The sequence below is a fragment of the Rhamphochromis longiceps genome, linkage group LG23 (assembly GCF_057381845.1).
Source record: "Rhamphochromis longiceps isolate RC_006_pf linkage group LG23, R_longiceps_female_GT1.1, whole genome shotgun sequence".
Taxonomy (NCBI): domain Eukaryota; kingdom Metazoa; phylum Chordata; class Actinopteri; order Cichliformes; family Cichlidae; genus Rhamphochromis; species Rhamphochromis longiceps.
In genome coordinates, this window is record NC_140578.1 from 15,059,643 (window position 1) to 15,075,961 (window position 16,319).

The window sequence follows — 16,319 nt, forward strand, 5'->3', positions numbered from 1 at the left end:
CAGTTTTTGAGTAATGGTTTATGGTAACTTCACCTTAAAGGCCTGTTGTACGTACATTAATATTAATCTTAAATTGATCATATTTAAGATTGCCGCATTATTAAATGGTAAGACCTTTTTGTGGGAGCTTGTAGGAATGGAGTCTATTAGACACATTGATGGTTTAGAGGAAGTACAGCTATATTCCCTCAGTGTACCCAGCGGTTCACATTTTGTTTATTCAGACATGTAGAGAAACTTCCTGTCAACCACCGCACTCAGTTTGGGTAAATCAGAGCTTTCATTATGAAGTTATGGGAGGTCGGGTGTAGCATGTCCCATACAACTTGGCTTTATTTTGAAGTTTTTTCATGTATTGATTGTGCAATAATATCTATATACTTGACCTCTTTTCAGTAGATTATTTTTATACAAAAATATTTTTTGTATAAGGGGGGGGGGGGGGGGGGGGTCATCTATCCCATAATACCCCAAATATCCCATAATACTAGCTAATAATTTGATTACATTTTTAATGTCTGTTTTTTCAGACATTAAAAATCAAAAAAAGAAAAAAGAAATCAAACACCCAAGTCTCTCTCCCATCTTTTATTATTCATGTATAATCTCAGATTAATAATAGATCATCCAAGACCACACAAACCCAGACCTTGAACTTTCTAATTGCACAACTATGTCTGTCAGAAAAAATTAATCCAGCCATACCTCTGCATGCTGTGTGGCTGCGTGCACAGATGAGTGCATGTTTATCCACCGTGTGCACTTACGGGCCAAAATGCAGGCCTCAGACTGCAATGCTCTGATTATTCGCCCACTCAAATCAATCGAGCCATCTCCTATTCATATTTGATATGCCTTTAGGCAGTGGGATAAAGTTTAAAAGAAAAATCTAGCCATGCACTTGGAGGAAATCTGGTCAGCCTATTGACTCGTTTGAAGATTTTTACTTGAGAAGCTTCACTCTGAGATTGTGCTTGAAGAGCATCTCTCAAAGGGACTCGTCATACAGCACTCTATGAGGTAAAAAAACAAACAAAACATCCATCATAAGCGATCTAGGTTGTTCAGTTGCTTAAACAGTTATGAGAGGAGCTCAGGGTCACAAGTTCAGCTGAAGTCGACCTGCTCTGCCCAGCAGTGAAACGTCCCACCTGAGAGAACCTGCTTGCTTGCTTACTTCAAAGGTGAGGTTGGCGGCTCGGGGCTCTCTGAGCGTTAAAGGCACTGGCATCAGGAAATTCCCCTGTCACCAGATTCAACCTCATTCAGTCTGAACAAAAAGTGCACTCCTTTCAAGCAGCGTAACCTCTTATTTCCTTTATAGATTTATTTTAAAGGAGCTTCAGTTTTGAAGTCTTTTCAAAACTGAAGCTTTTTATTCGCCTTGAAATGTGTGGTTGCTGCATATAAAATGTATTTTCGTTTGAAAAGAATAAACACTGTGAGTCTCTCTGCCATGTAGCTGTAATGCGCACAGCTCCACTAAATCTTGCTTTAAATGAGCATGCCTGTTCCTGTTCTCCTTTAGTCTGTTCATCCTGGGGTTTAAAATATTCAGTATTTTCGCAGGCCTGGATGTTGTACGATTTTGAGGCAAGTGAGGCATAGAAAATCCTTGTGAGTCAGTGATTTCAATCAATGTTGAGTGAAAACGACAAAGTGATTGTTCCTCTTTCCGCCTCTTTTGTGTCGGAGGTTAAAAGATAAGAGTTTGGAAGAATCGGTAGATTAATAAGGCGACTGTTTATAAGCTCACCTAACCAGTTATGAGAGGTATTTTCACAGTATTAAACTGATTCTATCTATGGAAATAGTCTCTATGACAGGGATACCACCTGTTTCTTAAATGTGCTGTAATATTTCCAGGGAGCGTTTTTGTTTATCAGATTAAACCCTTTAATCTATTGTTTATGTAGCAGTACAGAAACTTTGACAGGGTGCTTCCCGACTCTCATTTTTCCCAGGATCACAGCTGCCACATGTGATATCTTTTCTGCCAAAGCTCGTTTTTTTCCTCCCCCCCAAATAACAGCCATGAGGGTAAAACGCATTTGGTTAACGGTTAAATCAGCTCATACTGTTTGAGGTCCAAACAAATGTCTGCAGTGGTCAAAACAAACAGTAGCCTCTGGGCAATCACACAATCACGGCAGCAAGGTGGCTCAACGTCCTGGCGCCTTTGTTTTAAAGTTTACACTCTGGAACGTAAAGCTCTTATTCGATTAGATCATAGTTTTATTTCTCTCTCTCCGTGTGTGTGTGTGTGTGTGTGTGTGTGTGTGTGTGTGTGTGTGTGTGTGTGTGTGTGTGTGTGTGTGTGTGTGTGTGTGTGTGTGTGTGTGTGTTCGATCGAGAAAAAATCTGAAATAACTGTTGCTAATGACCTTAAATCTACCGACGCGTCTGCTGACAACAGTGAAAAAAAGACGCTCTGTGGAATTTTTTTAAACTTAGGTGATGAAACCCGACCTTTACTTTAATGTAATCTGTTTTATTTTTATGCACGCTTTTTCCGTTCCGTCTCTGTTTTCGTTTGGAAAAACTTAACTCATCCATATTTTTAACTGCATTGAAATTTTGATAATAATAATAATCATTTTAAAACATCAACAAGAAACTGGAATACATATTTGAAGAGAAGTAATATTTATTTGTAAACGATAGAAGTTTAAATTTGACAAGAAAATGTGCAAAATAGACCAAAGATACCAGCTTGGTAATGGAAGCGATTATTAAATCAGACAGTGGAAGAACTGTTTTGCCAGCATCGCTGTAGCTGACAACAAAATCCTACGTCTGTTCTTTTGGAGAAGCGCAGATTTGCATCTGTTTCTTTATGGCTCTGCCAATCCTGTTATTGAAGTGTGACTGCTAATATTTTGGGCTTAAGACACAGACAATTTTATTATTATTGTTATTATTATTATTATCGCGCTTACATGTCATGTATTTTAAAGTCCACAGCTTATCTCTGGTTTTGTGAGCATGTAACATTCTGCAGCAGGCTGGTCTCGTTAGTGTTGCTCGTCTTCGCACTGCAAAAAGTCGCCCGTTAAACGTTTTTTTCCCTTATAAAATAAATAAAAAAACACCATCTGTCGTTGTTAAATATAGGTTCAATGCACGTTTAACAAGCTAAATGAGAGTCAGAGTCGATCTTGATCCGAAAAATGTCCTCAAGGTGGATGGCAGAAGGAGGAAAAGTCGAAAATGCCGGATGTCTAAAAACGACTTCCTAGGAATGAGCAAATGATTGCTCTGAAGTCAGATTAGATTGACTCCATGGTGCCGCGTCAGTTCATTTCAGCCCGTGCTGCGTCTCCTTGTGTCTCCTCAAATCCACCTTTCTCTGGAAACCTTTGCCGCAGAGGTCGCAGCCGAAAGGTTTGTATCCGGTGTGTTTCCTGCTGTGCGTAATGAGGTTGGAGCTCTGGCTGAACGCCTTCCCGCACACCTGGCATTTGTGTGGCTTTTCACCTGAAAGAGAAAAAAAATAAAAATACATTTGATTTAGGGTTTAAAAAATATATATATAATAAAAATAAACGAGAGGTATACATTTTGCTGCTTAAAAATTGGATTTTGCGCACAGATCTTTTACCTCGGTTACAGAACAATCAAAACAACAAATGTAGTTTCGTCCCTTTCTTCGCTCACCTGTGTGGATGAAGGTGTGTTTCTTCATGTCCGACTTCTGATGGAACCTTTTGCCGCAGTACTGGCATGGGTACGGCCGCGTGTCGGAGTGGATAAGCAGGTGAGTCGACAGAGTTGACGACCGCTTGAAACTTTTACCGCATATTTTGCAGTCGAAACTTCTTTCCTGAAACGTGAGCAGAGGCCTGTTTTAGTCACATTTTCGAGTCAGCGCATCCACGCTTGACAGGAAGGCGGGTTGAAAGTAAGATGTGAATCCAAAAAAAGAAAAGGGTGCAAACTGCATCTTGTGGTTTGAGGTGTGAAGATACCTGAGAGTGCACGGCCTTGTGTTGTTCCAGGCTCACTGCGTGTCCGAAAGTTTTGCCGCAGATTTCGCACGCAAATGGCCGGGTGCCGCTGTGTGATCTGCGGACGTGCACTTCTAAACCGTGGGGAGTGGAAAACACCTGAGAACAACAATGAATTGACGATAAGAACTTTTTAAAATTTGCAATAAACCATCAAAGAAAAAAAACAACCAAATTCGATTCTGTGTAACTGGAGAGTCAATTGTTTGTGTTTTGTTCCACCTATAGAGAGGTCAGAGGTCAGCCAAAAGACAGCAGCTGCAGTGAGTCTTTGCTTGGGGCCAAGTTGAGCGGAAATCAAATTATCCCAAGTTTTTAAATTATTGGTGTTTTCTTACAAACATGCATGCATTTTATAGAAGACACTATATTAGACTGGACTATATGAAATCACACCTCTCTTCGTTGCTCTCTGTCCTCACCTTACTGCACTTGACGCACTTGTAAGCCCCATTGAGGATGAGGCTAGAGCACAGCAGATCAGACTGCGCGTTCACGTCGTGGGTTTTTCCGTGCATGCCTGCCTCAGGAAACAGCAGAGCAGCAGCGTGCCTCCTGTAGTTACCATAGGTCTCCTCTCCCAGAGCTCGGTCTGCATACAGGGCAGGATGGGTGCTTCTGTCTCCGTAGAAGCCCATCGCAGCCGGGCCTCTTTCTACCTCCATTCCCGTATGGAGGCTTGGCTGCACCAGCGGCCTCAGCTCCGGCCTGGGATAGCTGCTGCTCCAGGCGTACGGCCGGAATGGAACGGTGAAGGGCTGAGTCTCGTCCACCAGGGGAGAAAGAGATTTCTCCGAATCAGCTGGAGAGGGGAACAGATAAAAATTTAATGAAAGCAGTGAAGTGACCGAAGAGGAGCACTTCCAGGGATCTACGGGGCCTCAGAGGAATCATTGAGGGGAAAACTTATTTCAGATTCCCCAAGTGATGATTTGTGGTTGAGTCCGATTAAAATGAAATTAGATTAGATGATATCTGCTCTGATTTATTATAAAAACTGAAAACGTATTTGTGTGAAGAATAACTTCAATTTAAAACAATCTCAGAAAATGATTAAAACAGCAAAATATGTAAACTATCACAAAGGCCTGTTTTGCTTATTTAGTTTGCCGAAACGAACATTGTATTGTATGTTTTCTAAACCATGGTGGAAAAAATACAAATCAAAGTCTGCATTGGATCTGTGCGTCCTGGACGCTTTACAGTTTCCGCTCTGGGTCTTTCATGTGTACATGAAATGTAATCTATTGCAGGATCATCAGTATGTGTGTATGTATGTGTGTGTCTTTGTCTACCTGGCGAGGCGGAGGGAGATGGAGGCCTCCAGAAGTCCTCATAGTCCGGGGAGCGAGGGCACAGGCTGTCGGCACAGCTCAGCGGAGACTTGGGGGAGAAATCTGCTGCGTCGCCCAGGTGGGAGTCCGGAGACAGGTTGTACCTGTCCACCGACATATCCGTGTCTTCTTCTGGGAGTTTATCTCCCTCTGAGAAGCACAAAACAAATGACAGTCAGCATCGTAATGACCGGTGACTCAATTAAAGCCATTCTTATGTTGTTTTTAAAGGGCTGATAAATGACGTGGATGGTCGCCAGTTCGGTAATTTGTCAAAACAAAACTGGATTTTTGGTGGACAAAATTAGTCAGAGATAACGTCAATTTTTCTTGTGGTAATAGTGTTAATATATGATATGGTATAACAATAAAAATAATGTTGTAATATGTAATAAAACTGTGAATAACCCGAGATATTTAAATACATGCATTTAACCAAAAGAACAGTTTCAGAATTGAATACAAAACACTACAATGACTCTTAACTGTAAAGTGCTTTTCTTTTAAAGCATTATTCATCTTACAAATTATTGGCAAGTGTTGCGATCAAAAATGTATTTTACTTTTAAAAAATACCCCTCATCCCGTCAGATTATATCAATATCAAATACAGCATTGAAAGTGTCATCTGACAAAGAGGGGAATATTGAAGAAAAGCCTCCTTTTGCATACCCGAGCATATGTGCGCTAGTATCGTGTCCAGCTTGTTGTAGTCATCCTCAAAACTTCGGGGTTGGTGATAACTGTGCGCCTTCTTACTCTTCACCAAGAAGGAGCGGGGCATCTCTGAAGCGGAACAGAACAAATCAGTGACAATAATCCAGCTGTAGAGAGCAGTCCTCCTGCGCCCGAGGCCGCTCGCTCCAAGATTTGACATCTACTGGTGTGGTGATGTTGCTCCCAAGTGCTTTAAGAGGTTTCAACCTGACAAGGGAGCATGCGCGGACTGTCGGTCACGCCTGCCAGGTGTCGTCGGACAGGTGTCGAGGCTGCTCGCCACAGCTCAGTGCGCTGTAAAAAATATCCGCCTGCAGAGTTTTAGTCAGAGCAGGCTGTAGGAAAACTGTCTGCAGCGGGGGCGACGTCGTCTTGCATCTTTAGAGCAAACGGACTCATTTCAGAACCCGACAGTGGTTTCCTTTCTTACAAGAAACGCAGGTGGAATGAAGAAGAGAAAAGTTTATTTATTGTTTAAAAGTACAACTTGGGACGATAAGTCTATGAGACACTTTTTGCAGTGTTTAACTTTTCCACAGCTTGGGGCTGCCGAAGTTCTCGCAGACTGCAGCTCGTGTCTCCCATGGAGCCCGTGGCAGTCGGGAGAGGTGATACAGGCTTTATCGGCGCCTTTCTCAATCTTTAAAGGGGGCAGGGGGAGAGGAAACGGGGAGACACACCCCAGGGTGCCTTGCTGGGGAGCTTGAAGTAGCACGTCGTGGTAAAATAAAGGGGTGGGAGAAACTTTGAACCGGCGGGGTAGTCTTATTATTCTTATAGGCTGCAATTAAAATTTGACCAAACGCTTCGGGTTTGCCAAGAGTGTCTCCGGTTGAGTTCAGCCAATAAAACGCTAGAGGAAAAATAATTCATTGAGAATAAATCCTCACATAAAAACGCACCGCAGTGTCTCTCTGATCAAAACTCACTGCCGGCTCCACACAGGACAAAGTGTTGTCCCGGTCTGGTGGTCACTTGAGCCCATAAACTGTTATTATGTGACAGACACTCTCCGTCCTAACGCCTGCGGTGACCGTTTCACATTACCCCGAGAGGAAGAAGCAAATAACGGAGACAGTTTGTTTTCTGTTCGCACAGGTCGAAGATTAGAGCGTCATTACGCGCTGATCAATAAGACGGAGTCGTGCGTCCTGGTGCCTTTCATCCACTGCAGGTGTAATAAAACAGTTTTGAGACGGCATTGAAGTGAAAGTGTGATCAAAAACCTGCATTCGTTTGCAGTAAATACAGGTGGCTATCAGGCCATGTTTGCGCTTTAAAGTTTTATTGTTCGTGGCTTGAGACGGTTGAATTGCCACGGAGCCGAAATTCACACATGCGCATTTTGGATGACTTTTCATTTCATTGCGTTTCTTTACTTATTATTTTAATATATCACCAGGTAACCGTTAGTAAATCCGCTCCGGTCAAATCCTCCACGCCTGTAAAGGTGTGAAGTTTCCTCCAAATCAGACAACTGGACGCCCAAAAAGGTTTCAGACCGTTTACACGGCTTTGGCACCAACATGTCAGTGAATGCATTTATAATGTCGGCTACATGCAAACCGTTATCAGTAAATAAAGGACAGGAAATTAAAGGACCACATGTCCCAGCTCGATTAGACGCATCACGGCATCCGGATACAGTTTTTTGGAGAAGATATGAAGCTCGAACCGATAAAAGCAGCTGCAGCAGGGCCTGCTGCCCGATAGGCAGACGGTTTCTTAACTGTAGCATCATGCCATCAAAATTAAATACACGCACATAATAATAATAATATTGATATTAATAATATAAATACATTTAGGGATTTGATGCCGCTTTTACGCAGGTTGTTAGAACTTCGCGGTTTGAAACTAGATTTGATTTGATATGCGGTTGTTTATAACCGCACAATTAATTAACTGCGTCATTATTTCTGCAGTATTCAAATATTTTCTTCTCTCCGTTGAAATTCACTTTTAAAACGCCTCTACATGTGAACTCACCAAATGATTCACGCCTCCCACACTGCGCCACTGTATCGCGCTCTCCTTATAGTAAACATTTCAGGACCCACGTTTAAATCTGCTCGAATATTTGCAAAGGTCAATCAAAGAAAAAGAAATCAACAAAATACATAAAATCAGCTGTATTCACACACCCGTGTCTGCGCAGGAGTACTGCTGTTTAGGTTGTGCTAAACTCGGGTATTATTAAAAATAAAGCCGAATTTTGAGATTAAAATTGAAATGATTAAAATAGAATTGATGTGGCTGTAACATCTGGCACCCGCTATAGAAATAAGCGACCTTCCACTGCGCCACGTTAAAAAAAAAAAAAAAAAAAATCGCCAACCTTACTAGTCAACGCAAGTTCTAAAAATCTGAGCTTACATCACTAACAGACTGGCCTCACTGTCCAACACAAACTCATCATCAGCATTTTGTGGGGGAAAAAGCCAAAAAACCAAACACAAACCTGGTAAATGTTTCAGTGCCCGAAGAGAGATGCTCTTTTTAAAATGTGGTTTTCTGCATGAAATGATTAGTAGTTGAGGCTCAACTTTGAAAACCGCGAGAAAAATCACTTCCTGAAACAGTCAATCTAAGCTAAGAATCTTCAGAGGAAGGCAGCGCTGAGACTAAACATCCCACATGTGCTGTTCAGCCTGCACGAGGAGACTCTGGTTAGAGGTTTGCAGCCACCATTACAAGACAGACCAGGCCAGGAGTTTATCAAACAATTTTATTGTGAATTCATCCCTTTCGCTCACTCGCTCACTCCCTCTCTCTCTCTCTCTCACACACACACACACACACACACACACACGCACATACATATATATATATATATATAAAACAATCTCATTTAGTTTGCAGAGTGTGCTTGACTGCATCCATCATAGTGTGTCCATACTGCACTGCAGACTCAAAAAAAGTGCCATTAGGTGTTCCTCTTCTATTCCATCAGCAAAGAGACATTAACATCATCATCACCTGCTCAAAGTCAGAATCTTTGCTGGTTCCTGGAGACTGCGACTGCCTTGATTCATACAGAAGTTAGTGTTCAGACATTCAGAGAAATTCACTTTTACACATCCAGGTCATGAAATGGAGTGGCTTGTAGATCCAGAACATAGGCCTCGCTTTGGTAACACTTTGCCGGTCCCGATTAGTTTCCATGTTGTGTTGTTGAGTGTTGCTTTATCTCGGCTTCATCTCCTGACCAAAGTTCTCTCAGACTGTCATCAATTCCGTGCAAATTAGTGACACTCAGAACATATGAGAGGCATCATTCAGCTTTGAGTCATCGGTAGATGCATTATGCACTGAAGTGATTCGCCTTTTACCTCATTGTGAAAGTGAGATCGTGATGCTTTCAGAGAACTTTGTAAAACAGCAACAGTAGCTAAGAAATAAACCTGTCCCCATCTGCACTTATTAACATGCTGACTGCTTTAAGAACGGAGAGTTCAAAAGCATCTAAAGAGGGGTGACTAGTTATTCTACCAGGAATTCACCTCCCTCGTCTCAAAAGCAGGATTTGTTATTTGTGTTAAACTACATTATATGCCCCTTTACTCTCAAATGTACAGCATATTCTAAACACCAGATATGCATTTTCAAGTTCAAAAGGAAGTGGGGGGAAACAAACAACATGATACACATTTACATATCTACTTGTACGCAATGTCACTTTGACCTTGAAAGGCATGTGGCACGTGCTAAGGCCAAAGAAAGTCATCAAGTCGTCGCTGGCTGATACAAGCGAGTTTGATACCAGGCTCTGATGAAGCTCTTCAAGACATTAGAAATATAGATATTTATACATGCGCACGCACAGCACTCATACAAATCTGCCTCTGCATGATGGAGACTTAGTAGTAACGGCATCAATGCATTTCTGATGTTCATTTATAAAAAGCTTTAAAATATAAAAACATGAAGTGTGTAATATAGAGTAAAACGTTTTTATTGCACAGTCTCTTTTTCTGTGTTGTACCTAGAAGAAGCGGTCAGGAGTGATAGACTGAGATCTCCCTTCTCCTCCTCTTTGTCAGGTCTCTGTGGCCCAGTAGAGTCTGAGACGCTCCACGTGATTTGAGCCTCTACTGAGGTTCAGGCTGAGCTTCTGGCTTTACTCACAAAACCCCCCCAAAACAACAACAAGAAAAAAACTGCAAAAGGAAGGTAAAGAAAACTAAATCCACGTGTGATTCTCAGGATATCAAATGATGATGATGCATTTCATTCTTCAAGTTCAGGAGTCTCCTCTGAAATGGTTTGCTGGATGACCCTCTCTTCCACAGTTAGTGCTGACAGCCTCCGTCTCCACTTCAGCAGCCGGCGGGCGCCGCTCACACGGAGGTGGTCTTGTGGCTGCTGCTCTGAGGAACAGAGATCCGCAGGGCCTCTCCGTCCTCCTCCTCCTCATCGCTGTCGGTGTCCTCGAGTTTGGGGTGTAGTTTGATACGGCTCCTCTGCTGGGGGACCTGCAGGGGGGAGACCTTGACCCCATCGTCGTCCGAAGACTGGTAAGACTCATCATCCGCCCTGTAGTGGTTGACAATATGGATCCCATCAAAAGTGGGCTGATTGGCCAAGCGCCCCCTCTGTCCTTTTAAGCAGCGAATCTGTGAAAGCAAACAGTGAGAGTCAGGAGCCACACAATCTCCCACAGATCAGACTTCTGTGCCTGAAGGCAGCTGCATGAACACCAAACCTCTTGAAAAAATTACAGCTAACATATTACGCTTTTCTTTATTTTCTGTCATAAATACACTGTTACAGTGGTGGATGCACACGTTAAATATAGCCAAAGTTTCAAAAAATGAGGTCAGCAAACATGCAAGTTATCCCAGTAAGCCAAAAGCTCCAGACTCTACACACCTGGTTTGTGACCAGGGGGCTCTACAGGATGTCAGAGACGGTGGATATCCTGACATTGTCACATGTGTGAGCACGCTCAGAAGAAAACTGGCTTAAAGGAATCTCAAACTGCTTGTTACAGATGCTATATGACCCGAGGTGCTGTGCTAAGGCCTGGATCACCTCCCTGAGATCCTCTGCTCCAATATCGTCGTGGACCAGCTCTATTTTTGCTTCACTGTCTTGTGTCTCTGAAGCAGGTTTAAGTGTGAATGATTAAAATGGGTATAGTTGTATAGACAGCTCACTAATTTATTTATTTTTTTCGGTTGCTGTTATTGTACTCAGAAGGAAAGAGGGAGGAAGAAAGTCTTGGTCAAACCTTCTTTTAGCCAGGTGCAGGAAATATAGAGAGCGGATATCTAGTTCAGCACTTCCTGTCCTGTCCGCTGTTCATTGTTTACTAATAAAGAGAAATTTAAGACAGTTTTCGGATTGAATTTCAACAAATGTGTTTCCTGTGGCCAGTTTTACTTAATAGTAGTGCGACTTATCAGAAAGTTTACAGAATCATTTTTCCCTTTGATTCTACAGAGTGATATGTTTTAATGCAGCTGAATTCACAACATAATTATATCCACATTTTTTCTGTTAGTGTCAAAGTAGCGCTGCTACAGAAAAAAAAAAAGCAGCCAAGCTGTGACGCTAATGTTTAAAATGAATAACGACAGAGAAATATGACTCTTGCACGGCTTCCTGGACAACCTGTGACTGCTAGCAACTCAGTGAGATAACAAAAACTTGACACACGTGATATGAACAAACTGTCAGTGGGAGCTGGTGACATTTTACCAGAAACACTGAAACAAATAAGATGAGATGTCCTCTACAAATTCAACATGCAGGCACCAGTTCAACCAAAAATAAAAACAAAAGGGAACAATGCAATAAAATCAGAGCCATACTACACACCAAGAGTATACAACTGGTGAGTGTCCTGTTTGTATAATTAGTAGACATGAAATAAATATTTTTACAGCACTCACACGGAGGAAGACAAGCTGTCCCTTTTAAATTTGTAGTAAAAGCTTTTATTCACACGTCTCAATATAAAATTATATAGAGATTTAGAAATGTCACCGTCCAATTCACAAAGCCTATATGCTGTCTTTGCTTCAATCTTTGATGAGTTTATTGAATGTGTGCACGAATGTGCTTTATAATCTCAACACTTAAAGTCAATGTGTAGTATGGATTTGGGACAAAGAGTCATATAATTATGTTCCATTTAAGACTGCATGGTAGCAGGAAGCACCTTAAACCACGTTAACAGTTTAAGGTGCTTCCAGAGCTTCAAGGCAAAGGAAAAGTGTCTGAGACTGGAGGATTTGTTTTCTCTCGGAAAACAAAATACCTGGTAAGGAACTTTTTGCATTGACTGTATATAAAAGATGGCTATAGCCAATCTGGCGTTCATCCATTAATTTTTTAGACTTGCATTGCTGCACTTTTTTTTAAAAGTCAGAAATATATTTAGATGATAGAGAGCAATGCTATAAGCTAATGCTATCCAGGTTAGTTAGAAATAGGGCTGCCACGATTAGTCGACTAGTCACGATTACGTCGACTATTAAAATCGTCGACGACTAATTTAATAGTCGAAGCGTCGTTTGAAGTTTTGTTAGATCCCAAAAGCGCAGGAATAAGTAGCAGGATTTAAGAGTGTAATAACGGACTGAAACAGAAGATGGCAGCACTGCATGTACAAGGATGCCAGCTGCCGTTAAACCCCAAAGGAGAAGAAGAAGAAGCTGTGTCCCAGAATTCATAGCGCGGCCCTGCTCAGTTTCCAACAATGCCGGCAGCTAGTTAGTTTTAATATTACTCTTATTATTCTTTCTGGGTCACAAAATAAACGTTTAACATATTTTCAGCCGAGAATGTAGCTGTGTAAACCTCAAATATCTGCTCAGTTTATCAAGACACCACATATTTGCAAAAACACTCCGACGTTTTCGGAGACGTCTGTTACCCACCAGCTCGATAGCGAGCCGGGGGCAAGGCTCACTAGAGCCCGTGAGAACACCGGACTCCCGGCAAATCGTTTTCAAACCCACCGCCATCTTTCACTACTCAGGTTAAACGTGATATATAAATCACTTAGATAACTTAAAATTTTTTTTTAGTATTTTATTTGTTCCTGAGTAAATCGGTTTGGCTGAGATAAAGTTATAGTTTTTACACAGCTGAATAAACGTCAAGCAGACAGCTGATTATCAGAAGTGTGAGATGCTCGAGAATATACTCCGGTGTCCTGTTATATTTTAGATAGCAAGGAGCAGACGGCTGAGTTTATTAAACTTCACCGAAACAATCTGCAAATGTCATTGAAATTTAATAAACTATCATCTTGTCGTTATTTTTAGTTAGCACATACCTTAAAACACTTAAAGCTGTAAGCTAATGATAGTTATAAGAGCAGATGCATGCTGGTGCAATAAGCTGTACGCTTTACGTCCAATGGATGCATGATCTGATTAGTCGACTAATCGCAAAAATAATCGTTTTATTGTTTTTAATGAAGTGCTGTCCGAGGATCAAAGATCACAGCATCCAGTTCTTGGCCTTTTCTGCACACAGAGATTTCTCTAGACTCTCTGACATTACGTACTTTAGATGATGAGATAGTTAAAGCAATCAAAAGCATACGCTATTTTGAAACTGTTGCTGAATTTGTAGACTCAGTTTATAAACCTTGCCACTCTAAGATGCTCTTTTTATACTAATTCACGTTACTGACCTTAATTAACCTAATTAGTTCCAAGATATTCTTTTGTTTCTCCTGTCCCAACTTTTCTCTTACATCCAATTCAAAATCAGCTAATAATTTTCATGTCTCAGTTGAGATTTGCAAATCACTGCATTCTGTTTTTATTCACACTTTGCAGAGTCCCAACTATTTTGGAATTGGGTTTGTATTTTCTCCGATTATCTTTCAGCTATAAGTTCAAAAAGGGCCTACATATGCACTAATTTTAAATTTTATTTTGAACAGTGTATTTTCAGTTAACGTCCCCACCTCCAGTTTACAGCCGTGCACGGCCGCTTTCTTTAGCTTTACCTTGAAGCACTTGGGATGGTCTCCTACACCATGAATTAACCAGACTCAAAGAGGGGTTGGGTAAAGATCAACACATGGTCAGGCTTGAAAAGCTGGGGGTGTTACACAGAACATCTGAAAACACTCACCTGGGTTGGCCTGCCATGCAACAGACAGTCATGTAGAAAGAGATGCATTCAGAGGCCAGTTTAGAGCACAGTACATAAAAACGATAACAACAACCCAAAACCCGAACAACCCTACATTTACCTGGGTCTCTCTAAACTTGGCACACTGCCTTCCTGTTGCTGTCATGTGAAAGGAAACGGTGATCTAATCAACATCTGAGATGCTGCACATAAAATTTCAAGCTGTATGATGTTAATTGAAACTGTGCAAGAGGTGCATGACGGGACTTAAACCAGTTTCAGTTTTGCTCATTGTGCATGCTTAAAATAATAAGAATCATTGTCGGGCAATCTAAAACTCAAAGACAACTGGCAGGGAAGGGAAACGACTGAGACAGCACTCTTTAAAACACCTTTTCTCAAACACATGACATAGGTCAACAAGCTTGACAGGACCAATAATAATGAATAAAGGTGACTAAGACTGTGGGGAATGTGTCACTTCTGACGTCATATGTGACATTTTACTCATTCTTAGATATCAATCATTTGAATGTGCATCCATCTTTGCATCGTGCCTCAATGTTCTGCCATATAAACCTCTGTAAGTCATGTTTGTGAATACATCTCTAAGAGGTTCGCAACTTCAGCACCACACAGGAAGTCTCTGGGTGTAGTTAACACTTCAACTAATCTGTTCAAGTCAAAGTAAAACCATATCTGAGGGATTGTTGTGAAATTTCGATCAAAGCATTTACACCAACAACGAAAAACTGGTAGTGTGACTGAGGTGAACATGTAGCTTGTTTTTAGGAGTCTCACCTCATGTTGTAGCTCTGCTATCTGGTCTTTGAGGTCGCGGATGTACTGGCTCGAATCTGTGTGGTTCAGCTGGCCTTGGACCTTTCCTTCTTCTTTCTGTTGAGACAAAATACACAACTTTCAAACATGTTCCACAGCTTTTGGAAAAAAAAGGATTGTGTTAATCATCTACAGGGTCAAAATATTTTAGATTTCTGGCATATTATACATACACTTAAATAAAAAAGGGTCTGTGGAAATTATACTTATGTCTTCTTGTTTATGGTTGAAAACTCCTGCACAGGCAGGAGAAATAACGGCAGCTTTGAGAGCCCCGCTGCAAAAAAAAGCGGCATCGCGCGGTACCCTGCATGTATGGCGGGCGAACAAGGTGACAGATGTCTGGTGAAACACAAAACAGTGTCATTTGTGCTTGATTTCCTCCTGGGGCCCTGGGGATGAGGCTGGTTGTTGCCTCTAACAGTTAAACAGCCCATGCGATGTTTACCTTCCTAAGTGAAGACATCTGCAGGCACTGGAGACAAACACATATTCTATTTCAAACCTCAATCACACCCCTGAACCTGCCAGTTCCACACTGAGATAAGTTCAAAACACAGGCAGCAGCACTGAGGCAAAAAAAAGGGAAGACGCGCGCTCGGTAAGGGGTGGGGTGTCGAGGTAAAGCGGTGACACCGAGTCTTCACCACCTGAACAACACCCCAAAATACAGATAGGGTTTTAGATTCCTGTGGTGAGGTGGGGTTCAATATGGCGGGTCCCAATAGGCCTTTTTTTTTTCACATGGAGAGGTCTAAACAAGAGAGATTATTCCAAGAACCTGTTGTTTTTGAGGTTTTGCTGCTCCAAAACACTGCAACGACAAGGACAGGCAGTTAATAGAGACTTCCTGGTGTTCAGCTGTGTGAATCGCCAGGTGTCAGGCTGTGGCCAGGGACAGCAAACGTCTCACAGAAACATCTTACCATTGTATCTTCAAGTCCCAGTGTGTTGTGGTTTTGTTTAGTTCAAATAGTGCAGTGTAGGGGCTTTCTGCGTTCTAAAAAGTACACTACTAAATTTGTTCAGTCTCCTGGCAGATCTGAACTGAGCATCAGATAATCTGAGATCATCCTTTAATCATCCGCCCATTTCATCACATCCTGGGCAAGTGGGCAAAAATCACAGCTCATAAAAAAAGTGCACATGAAATGCCGATTGCATGCGACGTTTCAGTCGGCTTTACGCGCATCTCCAACATTGTGGTAATGACGTAAAGGTTATTTTGAATCTGCAAAGACGTCTATGAAAGATGTGTGAAAATTAAGTGCTAAAATATTTTTTGTTCCTCTATCAAGTTTAAGAGAATTTAGCCTTCTGC

At 41.7% G+C, this 16,319-nt stretch overlaps 2 protein-coding genes across 5 annotated transcripts in view; both read right to left on the reverse strand.

The window, feature by feature from the left end:
- Nucleotides 1-2,233: 2,233 nt before the first annotated feature.
- On the reverse strand, nt 2,234-6,607 carry gfi1ab (growth factor independent 1A transcription repressor b). The gene is made up of 6 exons (XM_085399444.1): nt 6,014-6,607; nt 5,303-5,491; nt 4,430-4,809; nt 3,969-4,106; nt 3,658-3,823; nt 2,234-3,477 (listed from the first exon to the last, which is right to left on the reverse strand). Exons 1-6 carry the CDS (start codon nt 6,216-6,218, stop codon nt 3,299-3,301), a joined length of 1,257 nt encoding a protein of 418 aa, XP_085255570.1. The 5' UTR covers nt 6,219-6,607; the 3' UTR covers nt 2,234-3,298.
- Nucleotides 6,608-8,777: 2,170 nt separating this feature from the next.
- evi5b (ecotropic viral integration site 5b) overlaps nt 8,778-16,319 on the reverse strand; it is a 46,936-nt gene continuing 39,394 nt past the window's right edge. For 2 of the 4 annotated variants that reach the window (XM_085399443.1, XM_085399442.1), the window contains 2 exons: nt 14,960-15,055; nt 8,778-10,674 (listed from right to left, as the gene is read on the reverse strand). In XM_085399443.1, coding sequence (XP_085255569.1) covers nt 10,399-10,674; nt 14,960-15,055 — 372 coding nt within the window. In that variant the 3' untranslated portion in view covers nt 8,778-10,398. The remainder of the gene's footprint in view (nt 10,675-14,959; nt 15,056-16,319) is intronic. The other 2 variants (XM_085399441.1, XM_085399440.1) reach the window with 1 other exon arrangement.